This window comes from Rutilus rutilus (assembly GCF_951802725.1).
Source record: "Rutilus rutilus genome assembly, chromosome: 3".
NCBI lineage: Eukaryota > Metazoa > Chordata > Actinopteri > Cypriniformes > Leuciscidae > Rutilus > Rutilus rutilus.
This window is the reverse complement of record NC_140211.1, coordinates 27,849,235-27,865,415: the sequence shown is the minus strand read 5'-3', so window position 1 is coordinate 27,865,415 and position 16,181 is coordinate 27,849,235. Positions and strand designations below refer to the sequence as shown.

The window sequence follows — 16,181 nt, the reverse complement described above, 5'->3', positions numbered from 1 at the left end:
TATCAATATTGAAAACAGTTATGCTGCTTAATAGTTTTGTGAAAACCATGATACATTTATCAGTTTTATTTGATGAAAGGAAAATTCAAAAGAACAGCATTTATATGATATCTTTTGTGACAAAGTAAATGCATTTAATGTAACTTTTGATCAATTTAATGCACCCTTGCTGACCCCAAACTTTTGAATGGTAGTGTAAATAAGTAATTTTAACAGTTTATTTAACATTGGTGACAATTTATTGAAATATTTTATAAAAGCAAAATAATTTGTTATTGATATATGTAATAATGTGTCATGTGTTACAGTAATTTTACCACAGGTATGACGTTAAGTTGTAAAATAACTCTAACGAACATCCTCAGGTGTTTTATTTCATCTGCAGACGTCAGATATTTCAGTACTTTTAGCCATTTGTTCATTTAAGTGTTCGTTATATATATATTCGAACACTTCCATTTATTTATTTATTTATTTATTTTTTGCCGTGATATACATATTGTGAGAGTATCTGTTGTTCTTTGTTATAGATGTTTATTGCCCTGGTGAGCTCCTTTTCAGAGAGTGTATTACCTGCTGTCCCATGCACTGCAAGATTGAACACATGTGTATAGACAGCAAGCTACAGTGTTTGGATGGCTGCTACTGCCCTGATGGTAGTAACACTAAATTAACTAAACTCAAGCTTTATATATATATATATATGTTCGTTTATGAATGTTTGAAGACAATTAAATCATTTTACTGACTCTAGATTTGATCTACGAGGATGGGGTGTGTGTTAAGGCATCAGACTGTCCATGTGAGCACCACAGTATGCTGTATCCCTCCGGACATGTCATACAGGAAGACTGCAACAACTGGTCAGACACTATATTATCTTATGCACTGCATACTTGAATGCCTGAAGAAATATTAATGCTTGTGTTTGTGTGGTACTGAACGTACAGTATGTATCCATATTTGTTCCTGCATCTTTTTCAGCACATGTGTTAGGGGCATGTGGAACTGCACAGAGCACAACTGTCCAGGTGTTTATCTGTTTTTTTAATTCGCTTTTTAAAAAATATATATTTACTGTTCCATCATTGTGTATTTATTTTCACCTTTCATTCATTCACTTATTTCTAAACCGCATTATCTCAATTCACTGCTTCTGAATGTATCTTATTACAATTTAATTGTCTTGTGATTCCAGAGATTTTATTCATTTAGCCAAATATAACAGGTCTGATTCACCCTTTCTCATATAATGTTTATGTATTAATGAATGACCTTATTCTAGAGGAAATACTTCTTTTTAATAACCATTACAACATTTCTCTTTGCTAAGCTGAATATAATATTAATTAAAAGGCTTAGCATAAACCCTAAACTATCATTCAGTAGTTTGGCATCAGTAAGAATGAATTATTCATGTGACAATTAAAACTTTTATTCTAGAAGGATGTACTAAATTTATTAAAAAACCGAAAGTGTGTTACGAAGGTTTTTTTATTTCAAATAAATGCTGTTCTTTTGAACTGCCTATTCATTCATTAATCCTGAAAAATGTATCATGGTTTCCACAAAAATATTAAACAGCACAACTGTTTTATTATGATAATATATTATATTATTACTGTTTCTTACTGTATTTGTGACCAAGTAAATGCAGCCTTGGTGATCATAAGAGACTTCTTTCAAAAACATAAAAAAATCATATCCAACCCCAAACTTTTAAACGGTGGTGTACCCTATTTTTAATTTTTTACTTATTTTATTTTTAACAGGGGAGTGCTCTGTGACAGGAGATATGTTCTTCCAGACATTTGATGACCGTGTTTACACATTTCCTGCAACATGCCAGTACGTTTTAGCCAAGAGCAGAAACTCGGGCAGGTTCACTGTGACCATTCAGAATGCACCCTGTGGAGCCGTAAGTCCCTCTGCACTTTCATGCTATCCGCAGCAACACAAACCTCAAGTAATAGCACACAAAGGAGAAAAGACTTAAGGCATGCCAGATGTAGCATGCCAAACCTTTATTCACCACGTTCCAGGATTGGTCTAGTGTTGTGATCTAAAGAGTAATCTGGTGGCTGGAACACAGCTTCAGTAGACAGACTTAAGATTACAGCTTCTAGATTTGTGTGATTAGTCAAGCTATTGGCATATCAGCAGTTAGAGTAGCTGTACTTGTTAGTCTGTAAGTTAAATTAGTCGCTAGATTAGGCACAAATAATTGCACAGCCTTTCTTTCGGCTAAAGTTTCATTTTCGGGGTTGAGATGAAACAAAGTCTTAGATGAGCTTGTACCGAGATTAGACCCTGTTTAACTCTGACAGATAAAACATGAAACGACACAAAACATGAAGAGTTTCTTCCCCTCAAAGCCTTCCTTTCCTGAAGCCCAGACCTGCTGATGCTAAAACTCAACACACAGAGAGCAGTCTGGTGTATGGTGTCACTGTCTGGACTCTGAACAAGCTATTCTGCTTATCTGAGCCTCTGAATGACAGAGCCAGAGACTTTGTAGTTGCTGATAGAGAGAGCGAGAGAAGAGAGAGCGAGAGATGTATTTCAGTAAAGCGACTGCTGAAAGATCCCCACATAGGCACCTGTTGGTAGCATCCATCATTTCCTTGAATGGAGCGATTCAGAGTCCGAGTGGTTTATCTCCTGTGAACAGCTCTCAGTAACTCATTCACGAGCGTAAATGCTTAATTCCTAAACAACATGATTACTGAATTAGTCAAAATTGAAAGCGATGATCCGATAGGTTTGTTTCCCTGTGCAGACATTCATCCATTGTGTTTGATGCAGTAGTTCTATAGCTGCTGATAATATGTGTGCTTGTATGGGACGTTCTGACTCCCTGATTTGATTTTCCTTTGTTATGTCTGCAGAATCTGGATGGTGCTTGTATTCAGTCAGTCAACCTGGTGTTGGATGAGGATCCACGTACTGAGATCACAATGAGCCACAGTGGAGAGGTTTTTCTGGCCAGCCAGTTCAGGATCTCACTGCCGTATTCAGATGGTAATGCACTACAGCTGCACTGGAATGAGATGGACATGCGTTGGCATGGAAATCAATAAGTACTACTATGGGCTTTCCAAGGACAAAAGTACTTTGGCCAACCATGTAAATACCAACTTCATGAAATTCATGAAGTACATGTATTTGTCTTAATATTACCATGTGATACCATGGTAATGCCTCATACCTTTATGTATGGGAATTCTTATATTAGTAGGTAAATCTGAGTTTTAATCTATTACCTTAAATGTGTTCCTCAACTGAATCTGGATACATTATAGATTACATACAGACACATATCCATCACACTGATGTCTAACCGTAATGTTTGGTTTTGTGTTTTACTTTTTTAAAGTAATTCTGTTCTGTCATTATTTACTCTGTCCCAAGCCTGTATGACTTTCTTATATCTGTGGAACACAATAGAATATATATTTGAGACATGTCTCAAACATGTGTTTTTTGTCCATACAATAGAAGTCAATGGTAACCAAAACTGTTTGGTTGCCAACATTCTTCAAAATATCTTCATTTATGTTCTGCAGAAGAAAGAAAGTAAGAAAAGAGTGAATAATGACATAATTTTCATCTCTGGGTGAACTATACACAATAATAAAAAAAATAAAAATGTCTGTCTGTTATTCATTGTTCTTCATGTGTTTAATAAACTGATGTCTTTTCAGATGTCTTTCAGATCCAGGAGCTGTCGTCTATGTTTGTTCAGGTGAAGTCATCGCAGGGTCTGCGGCTGCAGTATAACTGGAGGGAGTTCAGGCTGTACCTGCAGTTGGGAGAGCAGTGGAGAGATGATACTGTGGGGCTCTGCGGAACCTTTAACGGCAACATTCAGGATGACTTCCTGTGGGTTTCACTCTACTTCCTGCTTTATTTCCCCATTTCCTGTCTGTTTTTGCTCATATTGAACTTATTCTCCAACTCTTCTTCGATTTTTGAGTGAATTTTGTTTATGCGTTACTCTAGTGCACCCTCTGGCATGATTGAAAGCACGCCGTACTTGTTTGGAAATGCATGGCGTGTGTCTTCAGCGTGTGTGCCACGGCCCAGCTTACCCCAACTTGATCCTTGTGACACACACCAACAAGCAGGTGACACATTCATCTTGTTATGCATAACCTAGCGCCTTTTTAGGCTGCTTGGCTTAAATGTCTTTCTGTGCGATTTCAGCCTCTTATGCAGTTGAGAAGTGTGACGTGCTGACGCAAGAGGTGTTTTCTGCCTGTCATGAGTATGTGAGTCCGGTGGCTTTTCAGCTACAGTGTCGTGCAGACGTCTGCAAATGTGGAGCACCGTGCCTGTGCTCCATCCTCGCTCACTACGCTCGCACCTGCAGGAGACACGGTGTCATTATTGAGTTCCGCTCACACCTGCCGGAGTGTGGTGGGTCTTTTTTTAAATCTCTTATGCTGACAAAGGCTGCATTTATTTGATAAAAAAAACTAATGCTATGCAATAATATTACAATTTAAAATATCTGTTTTCTGTTTTAATATATTAATATTCAATATTAATATTCAATATTAATATAATATATTAATAATTTGTTCCTGTGCTGGCAAAGCTGTTTTTTTCAGCAGTCATTACTCCAGTCTTCAGTGTCACATGATCCTTCAGAAATCTTTCTAATGCTGATTTGGTGCTTAAGAAACATTTCTTATTATTATTATCAATGTTATCATTTTTATTATCTTATTGATATATATTTTTTTTATCTTATTATTATCAACAGTTGTGTTCTGCATTCAAAAGTTAAAAAATTCATTTATTTGTGCAACAATGTAACATTTTGATCAATCAATCTGTCACTTTTGATCAACTTTATGCATCCTTGCTGAATTTTTTTTTTTAATGGTAGTGTACATGAGCCTCAGAACCTAGCTAATCACTAGCGCATTCACATTTCCCTTGTGCGTGAGAATAAAATGTGTATGTGTCTGGCCTGTGTGTAACTGTTTTTGCAGTCGTCTCGTGTCCGTCTACTATGGAGTATGGAGTCTGCGTGTCTTCATGTCAACACCGCTGCCTGTTTCTGTCCCTTCCACAGCCGTGTGGAGATGAATGTGAGGAGGGTTGCGTGTGCCCGGAAGGAACATACTTCAACATGCATACACACACCTGTGTGCCACGGTAAAAGTTTAAATATAGTTATATGAACTACTTTATGGTACTTTATAGTGCTTTTTTTTTGGTGCTTGGCTATGAACTGCTTCAAAAAGATTTTTACATTTTGAACAGCATGAGTAATAATGACAGAAGTTTGATTTTTAATGAACTATCCCTTTACAGCTTTGAAAACAGTGTTGTTCCATTACATTTGAGAATTTAATGGAGTTCCAAATGAAACTTCATGAGAACCATGATCATCTAATTCTGTCAATCTCAACACAAAAACTGCTCTCTCCCCACTACCACCACCTCAACTCTACCTTTTCTTCTATTCACTTCTGTTATGTAAAGAATATTATATATTTTTTTATTTTATTAATGTAGTAGAGCTAATGTCGAGGCTTGTTTACCTTTTTTTTAAGTTATTGTTTTCGTCTTTTTTGGATTGAACAGTGTAAAGGAGACAGGAAGCAATGGGATCGGGAAAGGACTCGGGTCGCCCAAAGCGCTACGGCGATATGATCACAAGGCTATGGCTCCGACAAGCTTGTTTACCTTTAACTTACTCAAGTTAAAGGCATTATATGACCTCGTGAAATGAATAAATATGCAAAATTTCCTAACTCAAAACCATCCTCATTTTTTTAAACATTAGCTTTGTGACTGTGACCTAGATTGAGTTATTTAGTGTGTGTGAGAGTGAAGTTATTTGCAGTCCTCTTTTAAGCAGGCTGTAAAATGTTATGGGCCCAACAACCTCGGGTGTTGTATAACGCTTTTAGCCTCATCACCCTCACAAGGGTTCACTTCCCTTAAATGTCCCGTGTCCCACTGCCACATACTCAGCGCGTACTAGAGTTACAGCACTCACGCTGGCAGAGGCTGAGAGAAAATCAGGGGTGTGATAGAGGGTGACTTTGGCCTCTTTCTCTACTATAGACTCAGCCGCTGCACTGTGGCCTGTAGTCTCTCACCTCTAACCCAGCTAATATTAGTTCAACTCTTTTAAACAGCTCTGAGAGATTTTTTTGGGCTTAAATCCCATAGGGTGAATCCACTATGTTCATCCTCACTTATTAAGCATCCAATGTCTTGTGATTGGCTGTGCTGTCATGTTATGTGTCACTTTTGACAATGTTAGGTTAGGACACTGTGTTATAGCTAACTAAATTGTCTAGAATTTCTGTTTTTTTTCCCCTTGCATATGATATTACATAAATTGGTTCTGAGTCGAATACTTTTTTATATTTTTTGGTACAGGAGTGAGTGTCCATGCAGTTTTCTCGGTGCTGACTACTCTCCTGGAGATGTGATCATGACATCATCAGGTGTACAGTAAGAGTGCTTTATTCGCTCATATTAAACATCACCACACTGGTCATTATATCACTTTCCATTATTTCTCCATTATATTACATTCCTAATAAAAAGTATTTTTTTGTCAGGGCATAATGTTTTATCTCTGTATATCACAGCAGCCCAGTAGAATACACTCACTGCCTCACATCAGTTAAAATCTTTTTTAACATCAACAGAATTTGCCAAGGTGGAAAACTCGTTTCCCAGAGCTCAATTATTGGTGAGTGTTGTATTTCAGCATCCTGATGTCGTTTACAAGTGTAAAACTCTTTGAATGTCTGCAGTGTTTGCAGTTTGTTAAAATTTGCATATTTATAGTGCTGGGGCCGGTTGCACTACCTGGACGTAAAAAAGTTGAGTGTAAACTCTACACTGGGCTTAGACACATTCTACTGCAGTTATATTAAGATGCCATTCAAACTTTGCTATTAATAAAGAACTGATTTGCTCATGACATCATAACAAGTGCACCATCGGATTTCAGTGCGTAAACATTGCCTAACAAGTCAGCGTTTTTATATCTGAGCTCCCTGTAAAATGGAAATCCTAAGCATGTAAATAGTTATTTATTTAAATATAGTGAGTGTACAGGCCTAAGCTTTCTGCAAATGTCATAGCACTCATTCTGAAATCTCAATAGAGATTTATGTGTTTTTAATGTGCATACAACTTAATTCACATTGTAGCTTACAGTTATTCACATTTGTTTTGTAACTGTTATGTGTTGGATAATATTGTTCTTTTTAGTACAGTAACTTTATTTAAATGATTGGCTGGCTTGGCTGTGAATGGACTTAAAGCATAGGCCTACTGTCCCTCCGCGAATGGTATACAGTTTCTACCAATAACCCCAGATATATGTTCGTATTTAATATTTCTAACATAATTACATACAGAAATTTTGTTAGGTCAGCTGTTACCTGTGTCGGCAGTGCAGTGTGCAGTAGACACACCCATCTTAACGATTGCTATAGGTGTAGCCTATCCTGCGTGAATTAACATTACTGTTCACGTCCACAGTAACAATTAATTCACAGAGATTAAATTAATCTTTTTCGTGTTGGAAAACACACTTATCAGTTTATTTTTAGTTAAAGCTCTTAAGTTATTAAGCAGTTTCTCATGTAAGTTTTTTTCCATTGTGTTTTGGGGGGTTCCCTGAATAGATATATGTTGTTGTTGTTATTGTTGAAAACAAAAGTAAAAGAGTGAGGCAGGTTCGTTGCGTTTTACTGTTAAATTGGAGTTCCGTGTCTTTATTAAAATCAATAGTCCGAAAAAGTCAAGACTTTTCAATTTACACCTACCTTTGACTAGGCGTAAGATTTAGTCTCAGACGTGTGCTATGTCTAGATGGTGCAACAGGTATTAATTTTACGCAGGACTTAAAACGCGCTTTACGTCCAGCCTAGTCTTACAACCAGGTGTACGTCCAGCTGGTGCAACCGGCCCCTTGAGTTCAGTGTGCGCTGTCTTTCTCTCCTCTCTCAGATACCCTGTGCCCACCAGGACAGTTTTATGAGGACTGCGGGAACCGAGTAGACGACCCTTCGGCCAGTAAAGGTTTAACCTGTGAACAGACCTGTGAGTCGTATTTGCTGAACCTCACCTGCTCCACTCATGAGCCGTGCGTTCCTGGCTGTGTTTGTCCCGCAGGGTGAGTGGAGTCTTTGATGTTTGCATTCTTGGTATCTGTTATCACTTACTGGGGTGGACCATATTCAAAAACCAGTGGCAACTGGAGCTTTTCAATATTTACAAATTGCAGTAGGCAAGAGACAAGAATCAACACAAAACTTCTAGAATTTAAATTTCAAACACTGTCACATACACTACCATTTAAAAGTTTGGGATCAGTTTATATACATCAAAGAATCCTGAAAAAAATGTATCACAGTTTCCACAAAAAATATTAAGAAGCATGACTGTTTTCAGCAATAAGAAATGCATAATTTTTCTTCTACTACTAAACTACTTCTTCTACTGCATCAAATCAGCATATTAGAATGATTTCTGAAAAATTGTCCCATTTGTTGTCCATTTCAGAGCTCACCCAATCATCACAGAGAAAACAAAAATACATAGATTAAAAGCCTAATGTCCAATAAACAGTCAAAAGGGACCCACAATTACACGTTTAGTGCCTCTTTTCAAAAGAACATTGAGTTTTGCTTCATTAAGATGAAAGTACTGGTACAAGTACTTTATCTTCAATGGACTCTTGCTTCAGTGTCCATTGAATCCTATACACATATTGATATCATGTTGTATGAATTTGATACATGTTATATTTTTTATTGGATTTTATTTGAAGGCACACCAGTTAAAAAAAAAAAAAACACGGGACTATCATGGTACTTTATTGTAAGTGATGCTGCTATTCTATGCCATTCACAACTGTTTTAGGGCCTGTTTACAACTGGTCACATGCGTTTTCTCTGAACGGATATCTATCTATCTTCAGCAGGTGGTCTGAGAGTGTAAATGCATCGCTCTCTCTCCTATTGCGGTCTTTGATCTTGAAAGTAGCTGATGATAAATAAAATGCAGTGCCTATCTGTTACTTTTATTGACGTGAACACCATTAAAATATGCATATAGCATGGGAATTGAAGATCGGATTTATATTCGTTTTGCGGAGACACCTTTATGTGGCAAAGTGTAAATGTAACCGTTTTAACAAATCAAATAGCTATCCCTTTACTGAGTTCTAATGTGATTGCTTTTGGTGTCATCTATTCAATGACTCTCAGTTGCATTTTAGACAATTTAAACACTTTTACAGATTTTGAGGATTCTTTAAATGTACCAGAGTATGTTTATTCCTCATCTGTTTTGGTAGTATATTTTTTATATTTCTAAAGGTTAGATGTTTCCGTGGTTATGTGTGATGTGGAGGATTTAATTGGTGAATGGCTGTGTATTTACGTGTGTGATGAGGCAGTGATCCATGGCTAAGCTTAGTGGGTGGAATCGCTTGAGTAGCGTCAGGAACTACTCATTTCCATTACACATTCATACATTGGGATTTTTAGCTAATCTGGCTCAAATATTGTTCTTAATTCATTTCCATTCACATACTGAATCAAACCTCCTTTAACTGGCAGATGCAGACCGTTGACATACCAAGCAATGTAATTTAGATTTGCAGAAGCACACAAGCCCCCCCAGGCGCACTTTCACGGACCGATGACATTTTGCTCTACATGCTGAGGTCTCACTCGGATGGTGTCTGCCGGAGCAGGTGATGATGTCGATACAGATCAGTTAAAGGGTCTCCACTGACTCAGTGGGAACCTTTGCTGCTGTCTACGGCAGGTGAAAAGAGTTCTTTGTAGCTCAACTTCACTTCCCCTTCTTTTTTTCCCCCTCACGTCACGTTCCCACTAAAGGGGCCTCAGAGAGCACGACTCTTGCTCTATAGATGGATTTTTGTCATCTGATACATTTAATGCCAGTGTCTACACAAGCAAACTGAGGTTAAGTGCCATATCACAAGCTTAACTTCCTAAAGCCATCCTCAGCCATAACAGCATGATAAGACCTCGTCTAAGTTATCCTCTTACCAACACCACAACCAGCAACAGAGAGTCTGGGAATATGCCATGTTCTGTTTTTTTTTTTTTTTTATTATTATTATTTGTGAAAGATTTTTGATCTGAGAGATTTTAAAGGGATAGTTCACCCAAAACTGAAAATTCTGTCATCTTTGACTCACCCTCAAGTTTATGGGCCCGATTGACTTCCATAGTATGGAAAAAAATATCTTCTTTTGTGTTCAGCAGAAGAAAGAAATTCATACAGGTTTGGAGGGTGAGTAATTGATCACATAATTCTCATTTTTGGGCGAACTATCCCTTTAAGCAGTTCATATTGTGTTCACAACACAATTTGATTTGGTTTTTGCAGAAAGGAGTGTCTGCTGAACACTTTTTTCTTAATATTTGTGTTAAATGGATTCAACTATTAAGGTTATTATATCCCAGTTCTCAAATTATATTATGACAGTTGTTTTTACTGTTTCAATTTTGATTAAGATAATATATTTTTAAAGTTTATTATTATACATTGTTATTTAGATGTTTAGTTGAAATGAGTATAACACTTTGTTGTTAATGCTCAGATCTCACTAATTCTGAATTACAAAGGCAATCTAATACTCTCAATACAAAGGGAAACATTCTCATGAACATTCATCAGTCACGTAGTGAAAGGGCTGTGAGGTCACGGATGTATCTGGAGAGCAACTAGAGTCTCCACTGCACACAGAGGGGATGTGATATTTTAGATGGCTGAGTGTGTGTGTGTGCGTGTGATTCACATTCTTCTGACTTATTGACCTTTTAAACAGAAAACAGTTACACAAAAGCATCATGGGAAAGAAATATCATGGCTGAGATTCTGTCATGAGTGTTTAATAAATTCCTGCAACTCGATAGTTTGGCATCTGGGCTGGTGTAAATATGGCACAAAGGCCCCTTATACCACAATGAGAAGTAGTGATGATATTATTGATAAGTCTGGAAATGACGAAATGCGTCATGCAGTACGTGTGGTCTAACATCATTATCACGGAGCAGTGCAGTAGCAGCAGGATGTTATATACAGGATGTAAAGTAGCAAATTAATGTCCACAACAGGTGTGTCGAAATCATATTACATCCTGTTAATAAAGTCATTTATCATGTATCTTAACCTATAAATGTTTAGATATTTATACTGGAAAACAAAGCAAATATACTGTGGCCGACGGTATTGAACTGAACATCACCTTACACATACAGAATTTTTGTTTGTACATACTTATTGTTCTGTGTCTCAAGTAACTGTGAATCATTGAATATTTTAACATATTTAGCAAAGATAAGAGATGTAGAATACATTGCTGATTGTCAATCTGCTTTTATACATTTGAAAGCACCTTAAGTGACTGTAAAAGGCAGAATGTAAAGTATTTGATTGTTTGCCATGTGGAACACTGTCATGAGCCTCTTGACACTCTAGAACTTTTCCAGGGAATTTCCAGCAGCCATACTCTTCCACACACACACACACACACACACACACACACACACACACACACACACACACACACACACACACACACACACACACACACACACACACACACACACATACACAGTCACAGTCACAACCTGTCTTATTCAGAGAGCAATGTCTCACTACCAACAATATAAATTGTGTGTGTGTGTGTGTGTGTGTGTGTGTGTGTGTGTGTGTGTGTGTGTGTGTGTGTGTGTGTGTGTGTGTGTGTGTGTGTGTGTGTGTGTGTGTGTGTGTGTGTGTGTGTGTGTGTGTGTGTAAGCTGTGTTTGATATGTGAGCTAGACCTTACATGCAGGATGAATTCCTCAGTGCACCTGTTCATGCCCAGAAAATGAGTTTGCTAATTACTGAAGACAGGGTTTTCGTCTTTCTGTCTATTATACATGGTCACCTCTGTAAGGTCTGCTTCTACTTTGTAGTCTTAAAGTTTTCACTTTAGTTATGTCTTTAGTTACGTTAATGACGTCAACTGCTATATAACAAACATGGCATCTAAAGACTATACTATTGTTATTCCCTGGAGTTCGAGGCTTCCATCTTACATCATGCTCTAGGGTTCCCTTACACATTTATGCACATGCGCATACATGTGCTAAAATATATAGACTGAAATGTTTATATATTTTAATGGAATGAAAGATATAGAATGTACTGGATGTCAGCTTGCTAATTATGCTTAATAGCATGATCTATTTATGTCATTCTAACAAGACACTATGCTTCTAACCACAGCTCAAGAGCTCTAGTTCAACCACATAAGTTTGAGATGTTGTTTGCCAACTGGAACTATGATTTCAGGAAACAACAAATCATTGAACTATGTTGATAAGGACAGAAGTTGGCTGATGATGCTTTGGGGAAACACCCCAGATTGGTTACTGGCCAGTGGAACTTTTTCTGTAACTTTAAAGTTTGTTGAAGATGTTTCAGCATAGTTTGACTTTCACTGTGTTTCTCTCTGTCCATTAAGCTAAGGGTGATGCTGATACCCCTGTCTCTCATGGGAGCAGCAGGTATAGGAGTGTTTTTGTGAGCTGGGGAATTCCTGCACTAATGAGAGGGAATAATTACCCCCTCCTCCACCCCTCAAGCAAAGTGGTTAATGGCTGCAATGCTTATTTACACAGTAAACAGGTGCACAGCTGGATCAAATTACTGATAAGCTGCTTAAAGACATTCCTGTAGTCCATACTTCAAAATCAGCACTTTTTCATTTGTCAAGACGAAAAGAAAGAAAGGAAACTATAAGAAAAGAAAGCCATATTTATGTTTCTGTGCTTTTGCTGTGCTAAGGTTTATGTTTCTGTGCTTCTGAACAACTGTTTTTTTATTAGATCTTAAAAAAGCATTTGACACTGTCGACCATGACATCTTACTAGAGAAATTGGAAAAATATGGAGTAAGAGGGGTAGCTCACTCTTGGATAAGTAATTATTTAGAGAAAAGGTATCAATATGTCCAAATAGAGAATTGCAAGTCATAATTGGTGCAGGTAACATGTGGGGTTCCCCAAGGCTCTGTGCTGGGCCCATTGCTTTTTCTATTATACATTAATGATATATGTGAGGTTTCCAAAGTATTAAAACTGATATTATTGCGGATGATACAAACTTATTTTGTTCTGGTGACAATCTGAAACAACTTTTGGATACAATGGAAAAAGAAATGGCACCGTTAAAAAATTGGTTTGATTCTAATAAATGAACATCAAATATAAAACAAAATTTATTATATTTGGTAATTGTTTATCGAATACAATAAGTAAATGAATGATTAATGAAATTGAAATAGAAAGGGTGTCAGCTATTAAATTTCTTGGAGTGATTATAGACATTAACTTAAATTGGAAGCCCCATATATCTTATACTAAGAACAAGATTTCAAAGTCAATTGCAATATTATATAAAGTTAAACATTTCTTAAATGAAAAATCATTATATACTTTGTATTGTTCCCTTGTGCTTCCATACATTACTTATTGTGTGGAAGTATGGGGAAATACATATAAAACAAACATCAATTCAATATTTATGCTTCAAAAGAGAGCCATACGAATAGTAAAGAAAATCACCTATAGGGAGCCAACAAACTCCCTTTTTATTGAACTAAAGGCTCTAAAGTTTAAAGAATTAGTAGAACTAAAAACATTACAAATCATATACAAAGTAAAAAACCATCAATTGCCAGAAAGTATCCAAGGGTTGTTCACAGAAAGAGAATGCCAACATGACTTAAGGGGAACTTGTATATTCAAAAAGAACCAAGTGAGGACCAATGCAAAATACCATTGTATTTCAGTTAAAGGTGTAAATCTATGGAATAGCTGTCATGAGGAGCTAAAAATATGTGGGACACTTAATAAGTTAAAGAAACTATTTAAAAATAATGCACTGAAACTATATGAAACCATTTAAAGAATGATAAATGAACAAGCTGCTTTTGTTGTATTTGGATTGTGCAACGGTATTGCAGAAATACTAATGTTTTTGTATTCTGTTTGTATTTGTTTGTCAACATTATAATGATGTAAGACAATAATTATTTTAATTTTTTATTAAAATATGAGATGTTTCAAAAAGGGTAGGCATTATAAGCAAGAGCTTCAGCCTACACCTGTTTCAGACTGCTGTAAATATGGTGTTGTTTGTTAGCTCAACTGTGTTGAAATTAAGTTGTCTGTCTGAAATAAACTAAACTAAACTAATTTCTCTCTTAGGGTTAGGGTCAGGTTTAGGGTTAAGGGTTAAGGTCAGGGATCAATGCAGATGACCTCTACGTCTTCTTTAGTGTAATGCATCTCACTGGGTCTGAGGTTAGAGCTCTCACAGTGAAAATGATGCCACAGTTGAGTCTCTAAAGTGTGTTTAACTCCCTGAAGCCTTTTGATGGTCATGGTGCTCATTGTATGTTCACCCAGAGATTTTGCTTTAATTTCTATTCACTTTTATTTGCATTTGACCTTGTTTGAACTGAATGATCTGCTTCAATATTGTGAGTTTTTGTTTTCATTTCATAGACAGATTTTGTGATCTGTGTTTAACTGATTAATGTAGTTGTTGTCAATGAGTTGATATAAATTAGAGGAGTGAACATTTCTGATATACTTAGCCAAAACATAATAGTTGAACGTATTACTCAAGATATCAGAGTGTGATAAGCCTTCAGTCAGTGGTTTTTCAGTGATATTCTCTCTGGTGAATTTTTGTGAGATTTGCTTGGAGGAAATCTGTGAAGTTTGTGTTAATGAGTGTCAGCATGCAGTAGTTTATGTGTTGCATGAAAGGTCTGGGTTTATGTAAATATGTACGTACTGCGGGTATTTGCTCATACAGTATAGACCAAGGTTCCTCAGATCCAGTCCTGGAGGGCCACTGACCACTAACCCTAATCAAACACACCTGAACAGGCTAATCAAGGGAAACTGGGAATATCGTCTGAGAATATCATCTTGCCTGAAATCCTTGATCCACGATATGATAGACTGATTCTAAATGTGGCAAAATGTGTTCATAATACTCCATGTTTTAAGAATTTAATCAGCTTTGAATCCAATTTTTATATAAGATTTGACAATCAGTGTGTTTACTTTTAATGACTGCCACCCGTATTAATGAAATATGAAATGATATCCCATCACTTGTGCTCAATCCAAGGCATTTCAGTTTACTCATCCCGCAATTCATTTGAAAACAATTATTATAATTTTGCACACAAAACCTTTTTTTCAGTTTTTCTGTAATTTTAGCCCTCAGAGTTTTTGTTTGAGCCATGGTTTTATTTTCTCAAGTCTGCTTTGTACAGTGAGAGAACAGCATCACTGGTGCATGAAGATAATTGGTGAGCAATGGAGTGTGTGATTGTTTAGTTATGGATCCATCTCTCTGTCTCTCAATTAATGCATGCAGAACAGGAGCAGGTGATCACTCATTCTTTGATGGCAGTAAGTGATCCAGCGTGCTGGCTGTGGGATAAAGAGAGCTGTTAACGCCTGTCTATCTGGGGTGTAAGTTTACTCAGTTCTAACAGACAGTGTGCTGGGAACTCTCAGAGACCCTCGGGCCAATGGAAATGATTCACTGCAATATTACAAGATCTTTATCAGAGACAGAGTGAGAGAGAGAAGCTCTTTGGATCTGTGAGAATGAGAATCGGCTGTTTTTCTCATGTGACCAGTGAGATTTTTCTTTCATCCCTCCACCCATCCAAATATTCTTGTCTCAGGCAGAATCTTCAGAGTTCCTGCATCATATACTTGCATGGCTTCTGGACTCACACACAGTACATGTACTCAGATGCATTTACACATGCATTCTGTGCGCTGTTTCAGTATATGCATCTGTGTATTTCAGACTCCTCAAACATGGCGATGAGTGTTTTGAGCCACGTGCATGTCCGTGTTTGTGGAAAGGGAAAGAATATTATCCAGGAGACAGAGTATCGTCCCCATGCCATCAGTGGTGAGATTACATTAAGTCACATTCTGTGCATTTCATTCATGTCTTTACACCAGTCAGCTGCTATACTACATTTTCAACTACTTATATAAAAAATCATGTGGTCACTTGAATTTTGTTCAGTTCATTGATTTAGATACAGTGACATTTTCCAAAT

General features: G+C 36.9%; 1 protein-coding gene across 2 annotated transcripts in view; it reads left to right on the top strand.

The window, feature by feature from the left end:
• Nucleotides 1-16,181, top strand: part of otog (otogelin) — a 45,273-nt gene that overhangs the window by 10,379 nt on the left and 18,713 nt on the right. The window contains exons 12-24 of one of the 2 annotated variants that reach the window (XM_084403470.1): nt 531-656; nt 755-863; nt 985-1,031; nt 1,773-1,918; nt 2,889-3,021; nt 3,705-3,882; nt 4,003-4,127; nt 4,207-4,419; nt 5,001-5,166; nt 6,406-6,480; nt 6,681-6,724; nt 7,996-8,161; nt 15,920-16,027. In XM_084403470.1, coding sequence (XP_084259596.1) covers nt 531-656; nt 755-863; nt 985-1,031; nt 1,773-1,918; nt 2,889-3,021; nt 3,705-3,882; nt 4,003-4,127; nt 4,207-4,419; nt 5,001-5,166; nt 6,406-6,480; nt 6,681-6,724; nt 7,996-8,161; nt 15,920-16,027 — 1,636 coding nt within the window. Of the gene's footprint in view, nt 1-530; nt 657-754; nt 864-984; nt 1,032-1,772; nt 1,919-2,888; nt 3,022-3,704; nt 3,883-4,002; nt 4,128-4,206; nt 4,420-5,000; nt 5,167-6,405; nt 6,481-6,680; nt 6,725-7,995; nt 8,162-15,919; nt 16,028-16,181 lie in introns of those variants that run through there. The other variant, XM_084403469.1, reaches the window with a different exon arrangement.